Raw genomic sequence first — 12313 nt, 5'->3', positions numbered from 1 at the left:
GGCAAGACACATATTGAACAAAAGCTTAGCATTATTTCCTGAAAATAAGCCTTGCCGCCCCCACTCCAAAAAATGACAGGCACACCCAAATTCACCCTTAAAATCTTTTTTCTTTTTTTCTTTCCCCGCTGTACTTGTGCATAATACAGTGCCAGATTTGCTGGCATTCTTTACCACCACAGTGAATAATATGAACGCATAAAGATTCACAGCAGTGAATGTTATGACGTGAGGGTGCATTGTTTATTGCATTTAAACAGCAAATACAAATACCCTGGAGGTCATACAATTTGCAAAAGAACAAACATTTCCAGTAGAAAAGATTTCAAAATACGATGGTCCAAGTGCCATCATGCGCAATCATGCACATGGCACAAGACTAGCGCTCCATTTTGCCAGCAGTTAACTTTTCGTTTTATTTTGTTACTCCAAAATTGCAATTTGGACATGCAAATTTGGACATGCTGTTAGCCAGTGGCTGTTAGCCGGTGGCTGGACCATCAGTATGAAGAAAAAAAAAGAAAAAAAAAAAAGAGTGTTTTACCACTGTAACATTTTATACAACTGTAACATTTTATACGACAAACATTTTGATGTATTTTTTTTTTTTTTATCTAATTGCACGACTTATTATGCCTTACACTATCATCATTCAAGTAATGAGCATTCTATTGTTTGAAGCGTTTCATATGAAAGACAGTTCACTTTTTGTCACACTTGTGTGGAACATTTTCAGTCAAAAGGCACATAGTCTGTTACAGCCTTCTCAGTTAAGTGCACTAGAGTCTTTCTAAATTTCACAGTGGTCAACAGTCAATTGAATGCGTCTGCGCCCGAGTAGCCGTAGAAATCCCACACAAACAGGGGAGACCGTGTCCACTTCACACAGTAGGGCCAGTGCAGATTCAAACCCTGCACCTCAGTCGTAGGAGGCAGGCCAGCACAGTGGTGGTCATCTACTACGTACGTACAGGAGATTGATAAAAAGATGTGCGCGTGAAATGTATGACAACAGTTAGCCGTTATGGCGCCACGTGATTCTTTGACATTCTCTGCCGCTGTGCTTTCAAGGACAGTTGGAGACTTTTCACACGAATGAATGTGCGGATTGAAAAGAAACAATGACCTTATGGTATTCACTACAATCACACGGACACAAAATGTGACGTTGTTGTACCGCCGCTGTCCGTTTAGGGGGAAAAAAATTGAAATTCCTAACAAGTGAACGCTCAGTCAATGCTGAATGTGTGCAAGTTGGACGCAAATGAATAAACATGGGTGTGTCCAAATTGAGCAAGCAGCAATGCGGCAAACAAAACACACGCACACACATTCTTGGGAGCGTAGGAGGTGCAGGAATCACACTCGCCAATTTGGTTTCACATTTCCTCCGTGACATGATAGAGTGGCAGCTTGTTTGTAACCTCACGCACCTCTAGGGGGCACCGGTGTGAAGGGGATACTCTGCGACAGTCGCATCAGGTTGTTGCGTTCAACAGCTGAACAAAGGAAAGTCGAACATGAACATTTCTGTTTTAAAGAGAATTCTTCTGGTTTACTCATTTAACCTTAACAACAAAACAAAACAGCAGTGTTAGGGTGGCCTGCGGCATGAATAATGATAAGTCCATTTCATTCAGAAGCCCACCTGAGTACTGGTAGCTTTCCATCGGCTTGAAAGGTGACCCAATGGCTGCAGAGAGCAGAGAAAGAAAAACAAACATTTATTTGGACTTCTATTATGTCCTGGTATATTATCATTTGTCAAAGTACTACTAAACAGTTTCCACAAGACATCATTTTCCATGTGAACCAATTGGAAGTATTGAAAGTGGCCAAAAAGTTGCTCACAATCCTTTCTGGGTCCAATGTGGGAGTGGCGAGGTGTGCACAGAGAGACTGCAGCTGCAACAGAAAAACAAAACAAAAAAAACCCCCCACAAAATTGGGAGATAAAACAACATGTATGGAATCAAAACACGGCTAAAGTCCATATTTTCATATCTTTCTATTTCCGGTACATTTGATTGAATTCTATACTGTACATTTGCAAACAACCACAAGTAGGGTTGTCCCCATCATGAGCGTAAATCGTGGCCCATCGCACGACTTTCAGCTGATCGGTATCGGCTGAAAAAGATGGGATTTGTAACTTTTCTTAAATTCTAAAGTCAAGAATAGCATATTTTTGTTCTTGACTTGATCGAAACCACTGCTGATTTACGGCCATATACAAAGTTATCATCTTGGGACGCCATTATTCCAATAATGAAAAATGAACAAATGAAGATAATTGAGACAATTTGGATGTGGCCTTCTTTTTCCTCATTGCACTGCGTTGCAGAGGTATCGGATCGCGACTTGTTGTCGGCAGAAACTCAAAATATCAAGTGGCTCAGACTCGGGTGCAAAAAAAATGTGATTGTGACGTCCCTCAGAGCAAGTCAAGAAATGCAGTAAAAACTATAGTGATGTAAAATAAGTGATACCGATAAATGTGCCCGGAACGCATTTGTGCATTAAAGGCAACAACGGCTCATTTGCAATGCAGCACAACCAGCTAAACCAGATGAGTGAGACTCTTACCGGTTAACGTGTCCTCGCCAGGGGGTTGGCTGGAAGGGAAACCCCAGATAGGGGGGGGGGAAAAAAAAAAAAAAAAAAAAGGATTATAAAGAAGTGCAGTCTACATAGTTTCCCAGAATGCAACGCCTAACTGCTTCATTCTGATTCTTGTGGCATTCGTGCTAACGTTTGGTGACAACACAACTTTACAGCTCATATGCTATTTAACAAATGTAATTATTGTGAAAAATATGAGTTGATGAGTAAAACACTAATTATATATATATATATATATATATATATATATATATATATATATATATATATATATATATATATATATATATATATATATAAAACTTAATGAGTCACATTTGTGAATTTGAGAATTTTTCAAAAATCTATACTATTGGTCAGTCCACACGCGTGGGTGTGATTTTTCCACATGAGTGACCAATCTAAAGACTTGCAATCCTAATGCTTGAACAATTTGCCATTTTTGGGGGCTTCCTGAAAAGAGACCATTTTGGAGGTACAAGGTTTTGGGCCCGACGCCAGCGATATATGGATTAGATTGGTCGACAATATCAGCGACGCGTGTGGCCGGACCAATAGTATGGATTATTGAAAAAATACGAAATTCACCAAAATGTGTCTTATGAGGTTTTGTCCCGACGCAAACCAATATAGGCACTGTAAAAACAGGAGGATACGTACAGGCTGCTTGCCTGGGCTGACTTGACCTGGACTCTTTCCTGGAAGAGAGAAAAGAAAAGAGTTAGTACGGAGGATTCTGGGTTTCTGATTTGACATTTTCTACTCGAGATTACGAACGCCCTGCAATGAATGATTTTGCGCAGCATCATACGAATATATGCTAACAAGAAGCTACGCTCACTTACTACTGTGATTAGTGTATTTCATTTGATTGTTTTATATTGATGGGCTCTAATCTTTTTTGTTTTTTGTAATTGAACTGAGAGATTGTTCACGTGCTGCTGTTTTGGTTAGCAAGGGTTTGCACTTCCTACCGGCACTGAAGCCCGGGGATCCTCGTGGATGAGGATGTCTTCGGCTGACACTCTGCTACGGTCTTTCTTTCTCAGAGCTACAGACAGACACACAAACATCCATCATGATTTCACACTCAGCGTGAAAAGAAGGAAAAAAAAAATAAATCAAACTTGTTTTGTATCATTTGAGATGTACTCGTGGTAACCTACTTGAATCAGGATGGAGAAGATCCGGACTCCTGCCGAACTCTGTGAAACCAGCATAGGAGTTAACTGCTCTAATGTGACCTTGACCTTCGGGCTGAACCTGGGAACACATGACCGGACAAGGGTAAGATGACATTCTTGGACAAATATTGTCTTCATTGACAGACAGACAGACAGACAGACAGACCAGTTGTCGGCTGGGCTGCGGGCTGCGGGTCTCTTTGGGTGTCGAGCGCTGGAGGCCAAAACAGTCTTTATGTCCTGAAAGCAAGACAACATTGTGAGCCGTCTATAGTCAAAGTTGGTTTGATTTTGTCACCAAAGTCACTTTTCAATCAAACCTAACATTTTTCAATTGAGGAGCTCTTCTCCGTGCACCAGGTAAGGGCGTTCGTAGCAACACATTCCAACAAATGATCGTGATTTGTCGGGACGGAACAAAAAGGGGGGAATCAAAGCCATCGCCACACTTCATCATAACACAGAAGCCCGAAGCCGCCTCCACCCGTCAAAAGCATCCCGAAAGCCTTCGGACTGGCAATCAATCAGTCATGCAAGCGGCCGCGACATGTCTGAAAACATGAAGCCGCGCACCAGAAGCAGCGAGAACGGACAGAGGAGCGAAAGGGAGGAAAAAGCGGCACGGCACCCCATCTGGAAGTGGACAGTGGACATTCCAGTACCCGGCAGATGCGAGCCGCAACTCAAACCTCTTGTTTGCACTTCCACATGTATCCTCTTGTCACAATTTTGAGCCTCACAGCGGGAGCCGGGCGGGGGAGAAACGTGGCAATCTCCGCTCCTCGGTCTGCGGGGCCGCCGGCCCGCGGCGGCGAGGGCGCAACCCGGCCGGCCGCGACGCTCTTGGCTCCGAGCTTGGCTCTTTATTTGACAACTGCTCGGAGAGGCCGTCCGGCCCTCGTCATCGCAGAAAGCCTCATTGACGTAGCCCGAAGCCCCGCCCCCTCCCAACCCCTGTGCGTTGCCAGGCTGCGCGGAGCAAGCGGGAGAGCAGGCAGGCCCAGCAGCGCCCAAAGTCGTAGCTACGACGACCACAGGAGGATACGCGCGCACACAATTTTCATCGTCCCGCCTCCTCATCGGAGCGACGCCGCATTCTCTGTCATACTTACCGACGAACGCCCCAAACTCGACAGCGGCGCTGTCAGGCGTCTGCTGGTGGAGCCCGGCCAGAGCCAGCTCCGGGTGGCTGGAGCCGCTCGGCTGCGAGGGGGTGCTGCTGATGTGGAAGTGCGCCACGCGCGAGGGCACGTTGGGCAGGCTGGATGGCGAGTCGGAATACTCGGGCTCGTGCGGACGGGTCAGCTTACTGCGGGTGAGGGAGTGGCCCCGGAAGTGCAGCTCCCGAGGGGAAAGGGCCACGGCGCTTTGGACAAAGGCACCGGAGCCGCCGGAGCCGCCGGAGGCACCGGTGCCGGAGGAGCCGGCCTCAGCGGCGGGGGGCCCGGGGCCGAACGGGCCCCTCCTCTCCGGACTCGGATGGGGATCCGGCCCCGGCGCCGTTACGGGGCTCGGCCCGGCTCGACGACTACTCTCAGTCCCGTAGCCGATGCCAAAAAGAGAGTCTGCCATGTTGGCAGAGCCGAGGTAGGCGCCCACGCTCCGCTTCCCCATGACGGAGGATTTGGACTGGGGGCCAGTGTCCGTTGCAACGGGGACGACGCTGGGCACCACGTTCTTGGAGAGGCTGAACTCGCGAGTGATCTGATTGTGGACCTTGCTGGCCTCCGACGCTCTCTGAGCCGTCAACGTCTTCAGGGTGTCCACGGTGAAGGCGGACAGGTCCTGCAGGTGGCCAATCTGGGAGTCCAGCGTGTGCAAGGAGCGCTTGATGAAGTTGACCTTGTTGCCCACCTCCTTCATCTGCATGCACATGGTCTCGACCCTGAAAAGCAGCACAAGTACGTCAACTCCCGTTTCGACCTTATTTCCTCAAACGCCACCCCAGAGCAGCAGCGCGAGCATCCGAAACGATGTTTGTTCACAAACACAAACGACAAAGTCTAATGTTGTAAACATGACCGGCACTATTTGCATCATAATCGTCTGCTTGTCTTCTGTGACTCTCGTTTGCACCTTTCAGAGGTGAGCCGTATGCGCTCCTCACTTCCTGTGTGAAACTGGTCGTCCTTTTCGTGAAAGTACGTCTCCACGCACTGCTCCTCAAAGTCATGAAGCTTCTTTTGGTCTTCCTCTGTGAGAAACAATTCTGAAGGCAAGAGAAATAACATTAGTGCTTTTGTGACTCCCCGAATACAGTGAAAAAGAAGAATTGGAATTTGGTAGTCTGCTGCAACAACTATGCCGGATAGGAAAGCGGAGGATTCCGACCATCTTCTTTAGCACAAGAGAATCAGAAAAGGAAAGGGTAGAGGCCAATCTCTTTTGGTACTTTTCCCCCTTTGCTGTTCATGAGCTCCAAAAAAAAAAAAAAAAATCAAGTCTGGCTTTCAATTTACAAAGAGGGGTTGGAAACAAAAGCTCCAACATGAAAGGGAAAAAAAGACTGTCTCTTATGTGGAAATCTGAGCAAAATTGCCATTTCAGAGCCACTACAGCTCGGATATTACCGCCAGAGGCAGAAGGTCGTCATCGCAAGCCAATACCGTTTCTAATCAGAAAAAAACCAAGACGGGAAATTGTCGGCTTTTCCATTCAGCGCAGACCTACTTGGCCCGTAGGTGTGCTCCTTCTTTCTCTTTCTGCACATGCACAAGAGCGAGTAGATATGGCACAGGAGGATGAAGGGTGGAGGGAGGACCGGTTTTTCATGGTAGGCCATGATGAAGTGGTAGCGCTGGTACTTCCACACCAGATTGGAGATGGACTTCACCTGTAGATACACGTTGCTGGAAAGAACAACGGGCATGCGGTTGCAGTTACGGCCACACTCGGCTTTCGGGCAATAGATAACAACTTTCGGGGAACGTCGATTTTGCGGCTGATCTCCTTTTTGTTGTTACCTTTGTACACTGCACTGGTTTATTGAATTAATGCAAGCGTATGGAAAGGTACGGAAAATGGCTGCATTTCAGGGTGCGGGAGAGGCCCCAGCGCACCCTAATGAGATCGAGCACTATTGAAAATGCACAGATGTCAGGAGATATGGTTGCAGTTTGAGAAAGCAAGTTTCCTGCGGACGGGGTTTCATTTTCAATGCTGTCGGTGTGTCATAGGCTTTTGGACGCGTCAACAAATGCGTGCGCCTACTTGAAGAAGGCGATGAGGAGGTTGACCATGAGGATGTACTGCACAAAGAGGTAGACGGCTTGCAGGAAAGGAGTCAGCCACACTCCTGCTGTGCACAGGTTCTTGACTGACGGGTCACTGTTGTTGGCACACACTGCAAAGAAAAAGTGCCTATCAGGACACGTATAGAGACCCACAAAACGTTTTTAGGTTTGACATGGTGCGCCTAGTTCAACTACATCTGACTACCTTTGTTGTCCCCTGATGGATGCGACTGCCTGTAATCGGTACGGATGAGTATCATGATCATTATATTGACACCGCTTCTCTTAACGTTAAAGTACTTAACAATATAATGCTTAAATATTTAAAAATATAATACTTGAAAAGTACGTAACAATATTCTTATGGGTAATTTTTTGCCTAGAAAAACACTGAAACTAATATCGCAATTCATCTTCCAAAGCGTTCATCCTGCACAGGGTCGCGGGGAGTTGCCGGAGCCTATCCCAGATGACTACGGGCGAAAGGCAGACTACACCCCGAACTGGTCGCCAGCCCGTCGCAGGGCAACAATTCACAATGCTTTTTTTGCTATCAACTCATTCAGTACCAGGCAAATTCAGACCCAGATCTTTAACCCCAGCGTTTGAAATCATTTGAAAAAACAGAAGGAAGTTCCTGGGATTGAATGGCCGGACTGTTAAAAGATATAAATATGTCTTTGGGATTGAATGAGTTAATAAATTACCAAACGTGTCTTGCAACTGCAACAATATTAAGGTAAAATAAATACAAATAATGATTTAGCCAAAAACAAATGAGGAATCGAGCGATTAATCGGTCGGCCAATTTCATGTGATTTTAAGATTATTTTTTTAACATTACAACATCAGACAAGCAGCATTTTTCTTTGACATGCAGCTTTCTCGACATGTTAAATGGCCTGCGCGGCTTTTGCCATAAAACACTACTGGCGACATTTGACATGATCACGGTGCGTTTTGGGAACGGAACGTCGATTGGTCCCGGTATGCTGTCGATTCGTTGTGTCCGACGCTGACACGCCGGCCGCGCCGCGTGAGAAGCTTGGAGTAAAACTGTCCTTACCCTGGTAATCTCCCTTTCCATCCTCACCGTCCTTACCATCGATTTCATAGGCATACACTTCGCCGTACATCATCCAGTACGGCTGGAACACCACATCTTTGGCCAGCGTCCAGCTCGGCTCTTCGTGCGGATACAAAATGGCCTTGCGGGGAACGCCGTAGCTTAGCAGGACGATGGCCATTATCACCACAATGTAAAACATGTTGGCCACCTGTAAAGGACCACGTCGAAAAGGATTGAAACGCATGCCCTTTGGAACGTATAATATCAGCTTGCCTGTACAGTGATGAAACATCTTAAGCTTATTTCTGTTTCCATGACTTCCAGTTGGAAGGAGGAGTTGCGCCTCGGAAGGTGCGGTAAAAAGTCTCAGCTGCGGTGGGAACTCACCATTTTGGCGATCATCATGACGTAGGGGCCGGCTTGCTGGTTGACGGCCAGGATATCGAGGAGTCGCACGTACCAGAAGATGATATTGAGACAGTAAACTGTCCTGCCGGGGACGAAGGCTTTGCCTCCGCCCAGCCTCAAGCCAAAGCCGATGAAAAAGGACACAATGGCCAGGAAGTCTGAGACGTTGAAGTAGTCATCAAACCACACCTTGATCTTTTGACTTATTTTGCCTGCTTCCGACATAAACATCTGCAAGAGAGGCAAAGCTTTTGGTTTAGGCCATTCATGAAAGCAACTATTGCGCTACTGCGTTGAAGGACGTACCTCTCGAATCTTCTCAACGGCTGAGGTGAAGATGTAGAGAATGACGACCCACTCTTGAGGGGAAGGCCATTCGAGCATTTTTACCAGGACCACGTACGAGTAGAGCATCAAGAAACTCAAATAAAAGAGCTGAGGACACACAAGAAAACTAGCTGGCAAAAGTGTTTGAAATAAGGAAGGAAGGAAGGAAGGAAGGAAGGAAGAAAAGAAGGAAGACAGCAGGCTTGAGTCCATTCATCAGCAAGGCTACTCAGAGTACATCTATCCATTTTCTATAGCGCTTCATCAAATGGGTCGCAAGTAACTGGAGCCCATCCCGGCTGACTTTGGGCCAGAGGTGGGGTCCACCCTGTACTGGTCGCCAGCCAATCCCAGGAGCACATACTGACAATCAATCATTCGCACTCACATTCACGCCAGTAGATCATTTAGAGCCTTTACTGAACCCAACATGCTGCCGGCCCCTGAATAGCAAAAATCTGTGTGCAATTGATGACCACTGAAATGCAATTGAAAGAGGAAAAAAAAAAAGGTCTCTCTTTAAAGCCCTCAAATTCTTCCCAAAAAAATAAATAAATAAAAAAAATAAACCTCCTGATACACCTCCAGTATGCGTTTTGTAACCATACCAGTGACGGAGAAGAGGAAAACTGATGACGAACATAGAGCCAGGAATGGAACAAAAGTTACGAGTCTGGCCGCTCGGGACAGTATGAATTCGACAATCAATCAATCGATCAATCAAAAGGTTGAGTAGCTTGACATTTTTCTTGTTTTTTTCTTCTCTTCAGAATGCTCTGACGGTTAGCAATGTTCCACTGTTACTTTGCCTTGTACGGTTAATACATGCCACACTTGGAGAAATCACAACAACTTGGAAGTCAACTAGCATCACGGAACAGATTATGTTCAACTTTGGAGGCTCTACTGTAGATATAAGAAATATTTGACACGGCTGTCTAAACAACAGTACTGAGTATTGTAATGTTTCACGTACAAACAAAAGAAATCATTTTATCTAAAAAAACAAATAAACAAAAAAACTTCCTAAAATGGTACACTGATTCATTTACAGTTACCTACAGTAGGGGGAGCACTGTTGAAACCCCCCCCCCCCAAAAAAACATTCGCTTTAATTTTGTGCTTAGAATTCAGGGTCAATGAACTAGACTGTGGGAAAGTAGCCTAATTAGCATAGAGATTGTGTACGGTTTTAGCTGATGTACCAGATACAACACGGACTAGGTGGCCCTTGAAATAACACATGAAGCAAAACACTTGAGTAGTTAAGTGCTTGGAAACCAAGCAATGGCCCGCGGGTACATTTGGGCTGAGTGCTGCTATTGACGCATGGAGGTGAGAAAGCAAGAAGGCATCTGAGATATGCTAACGAGCATTTGCATTGATGCTATCTGCTCATTATTGTCCTCGTCAACAGAACCGAGCGGCTTTTCATTCCCGTGTGTCTGAGAGCCTGCCTCGGGCTTGCTTGCCTAAGTACAAAGATGAGGTGATACGACAGTTATTTTCCAACAAAAAATACCAAAACCTCAAACGTTTGGACCTTTCCGGCAAAAAGAAAAGCGCCGATCACTGGCACTAACCAACTGTTTGTGACCGCTCCCTATCGTCACTGTCCAATCAAAGCATGTGTAGTATCTCCAAAGTTGTTGGTTTCTATTTTCTTTTTGGGGAAAAGCTGACAACATTTGAAAAGAATTGCTTTTCAGCAGCCCGAGCAGCACAAGAGAGCGCAAACAGCGTGGCTGTCCACAAATGGTAAAAGATGTAGACAAGGTCAGAAACAAAAGCTCAATGAACGTTGTGCAGTTCCACATGAATACAAGCCGCCGGCACCTCCCCTGAAGTGGTGCGGCGGCAACATCACGTGATCCGCGTGGGAGTCATGAAGCGGTGAATATCCAAAGCGCAAGTGGTGTGTATTTGGGCGTCCGATAAGACCGTGCACCTTGTCCCTTTCCCTTTTGTCACGACTGTTTGACTATTGCTCCTGCATTGCACTGAAGCACCGCCAGATTGATCAAGTTTTATCTGCGCAATAAAATTCAAACAAAGAACTGACAGCTCAAGCGGGATCCAGTCCAACAAGTTGAACTGCTCCTGCCCATTTCTTGCCAATAGGATTTGAAATTGATAAGATCCAAGTTGTTCCATCTTAACGGGACCGTTGAAATGTTGAACAGATGTGAGCATACCGTGTTGGACCAGAACTTGACAATGGGAGCGTGGTAGAATGCGTAGATTTTCCTGGTTAAGGGCAGCTTTCTGGAGCGAGCGTGTGTCTCCATTTCAGTTTTTGTATCCGCGGGGTCGCTGGATCTGGCCTCCTTGAAAACATCCTGCAAAGGAATCCAAATGAATGCGGGCAAACAAACGCAAGCAAAGCAAGGAATAGAGACGTGACGGGAGCGTTTCTGACCATTTGGATGTCATCTGCAATGTTTTGGAAGTTGTTTTCGCTGTCCTCCATGGTAATCTGGTGGTCGTCCTGGCTTTGTGGGATGTGCGCCATCTCGGCCTTGGACTTGTACTCCAACAGCAGGATAGCGGGAGGCACTAAGATGCTCAGGATCACCTGGCCACAAACACAGAGGCGGGTGGGTTCTCATATTTTTTGGGGGGGTCGCTACTACGTCTATATAAAATGGCAGGCAAACTATTTGAAAACACCGGTCTTGTAGGTTACACAACAACAAACAATGCTTAAATGGGAGTCAAGTCAAACATCTTCACGATATTACGTCATACGCACCCCCGCTGGTCTAAACACAGCATTCCGATTAATATTCCATGATGAATGCTTCATAATATATTCTGATTAACATTGCATTTGTGCAATGTTGCGGAAAAATCCACCCGCTTTTTCTCCATCTCAGGGGGCCGCCATTTTGCCAACTGCTGACGACCGACAATGACATCACAGTGCCTAAGGGCTGGCTCAGGCAACGACCAATCACGGCTCACCTGCTTTCTGGCTTTGAGCCGTGATTTAAGAAGTCACGAGGACAACTTCTTAAACTTCTTGAAAGACAAAGCAGAAGCCAAAAATCTAAGATGGGGCATGAACCTTGTACCAGGAGTTCTTGCGCATGTTCAGCCGGCCCATCCACATGTCGGAGAGCAGCAGCTGGGTGCAGGTGTGCGCCACGAAAGGTCGCAGGTGCGAGGAGACGGCCAGCTTCAGGCAGGTGGAGTTGCTCCAGTTCTTCAACTCGTAGGTGAGGAGCTTCATGGCCATGGTCTCGTCCTGCCTGAACGACTGCTCCAGCAGGTCCACTGCCAACATGCCAAATTCACTGGAAAGCACCCGCGATCATAGTCAGGCTGGAATCCAAGCGGCATTACGGTAGGTCCCATATCCCTCTCACGTGCTCCCTCTCTAATTACGAGACTTTATTGTAACAACACACTGTGACATCACAAACTGGAGACGATACACAAAAAGAGGCTTGAGGAGAGCTTTTTTGTTA

At 46.4% G+C, this 12313-nt stretch overlaps 1 protein-coding gene across 1 annotated transcript in view; it reads right to left on the bottom strand.

Moving 5' to 3' along the window:
• trpm7 (transient receptor potential cation channel, subfamily M, member 7) overlaps positions 1–12313 on the bottom strand; it is a 47100-nt gene that overhangs the window by 9891 nt on the left and 24896 nt on the right. The window contains 18 exon segments of the mRNA XM_086024914.1: positions 1434–1499; positions 1649–1693; positions 1852–1905; positions 2587–2615; positions 3283–3320; positions 3597–3673; positions 3789–3885; positions 3973–4046; positions 4496–5691; positions 5883–6015; positions 6477–6655; positions 7017–7149; positions 8142–8316; positions 8496–8747; positions 8823–8951; positions 11039–11182; positions 11263–11418; positions 11911–12139. Of these exon segments, the coding sequence (XP_085881040.1) occupies positions 1434–1499; positions 1649–1693; positions 1852–1905; positions 2587–2615; positions 3283–3320; positions 3597–3673; positions 3789–3885; positions 3973–4046; positions 4496–5691; positions 5883–6015; positions 6477–6655; positions 7017–7149; positions 8142–8316; positions 8496–8747; positions 8823–8951; positions 11039–11182; positions 11263–11418; positions 11911–12139 (3206 nt within the window).

Source organism: Filicampus tigris, chromosome 3 (assembly GCF_054856515.1).
Source record: "Filicampus tigris isolate MCC_2025a chromosome 3, RoL_Ftig_1.0, whole genome shotgun sequence".
Lineage (NCBI taxonomy): Eukaryota > Metazoa > Chordata > Actinopteri > Syngnathiformes > Syngnathidae > Filicampus > Filicampus tigris.
Note: the sequence above shows the minus strand (reverse complement) of the source record. Positions and strands in the feature narration are given on the sequence as shown.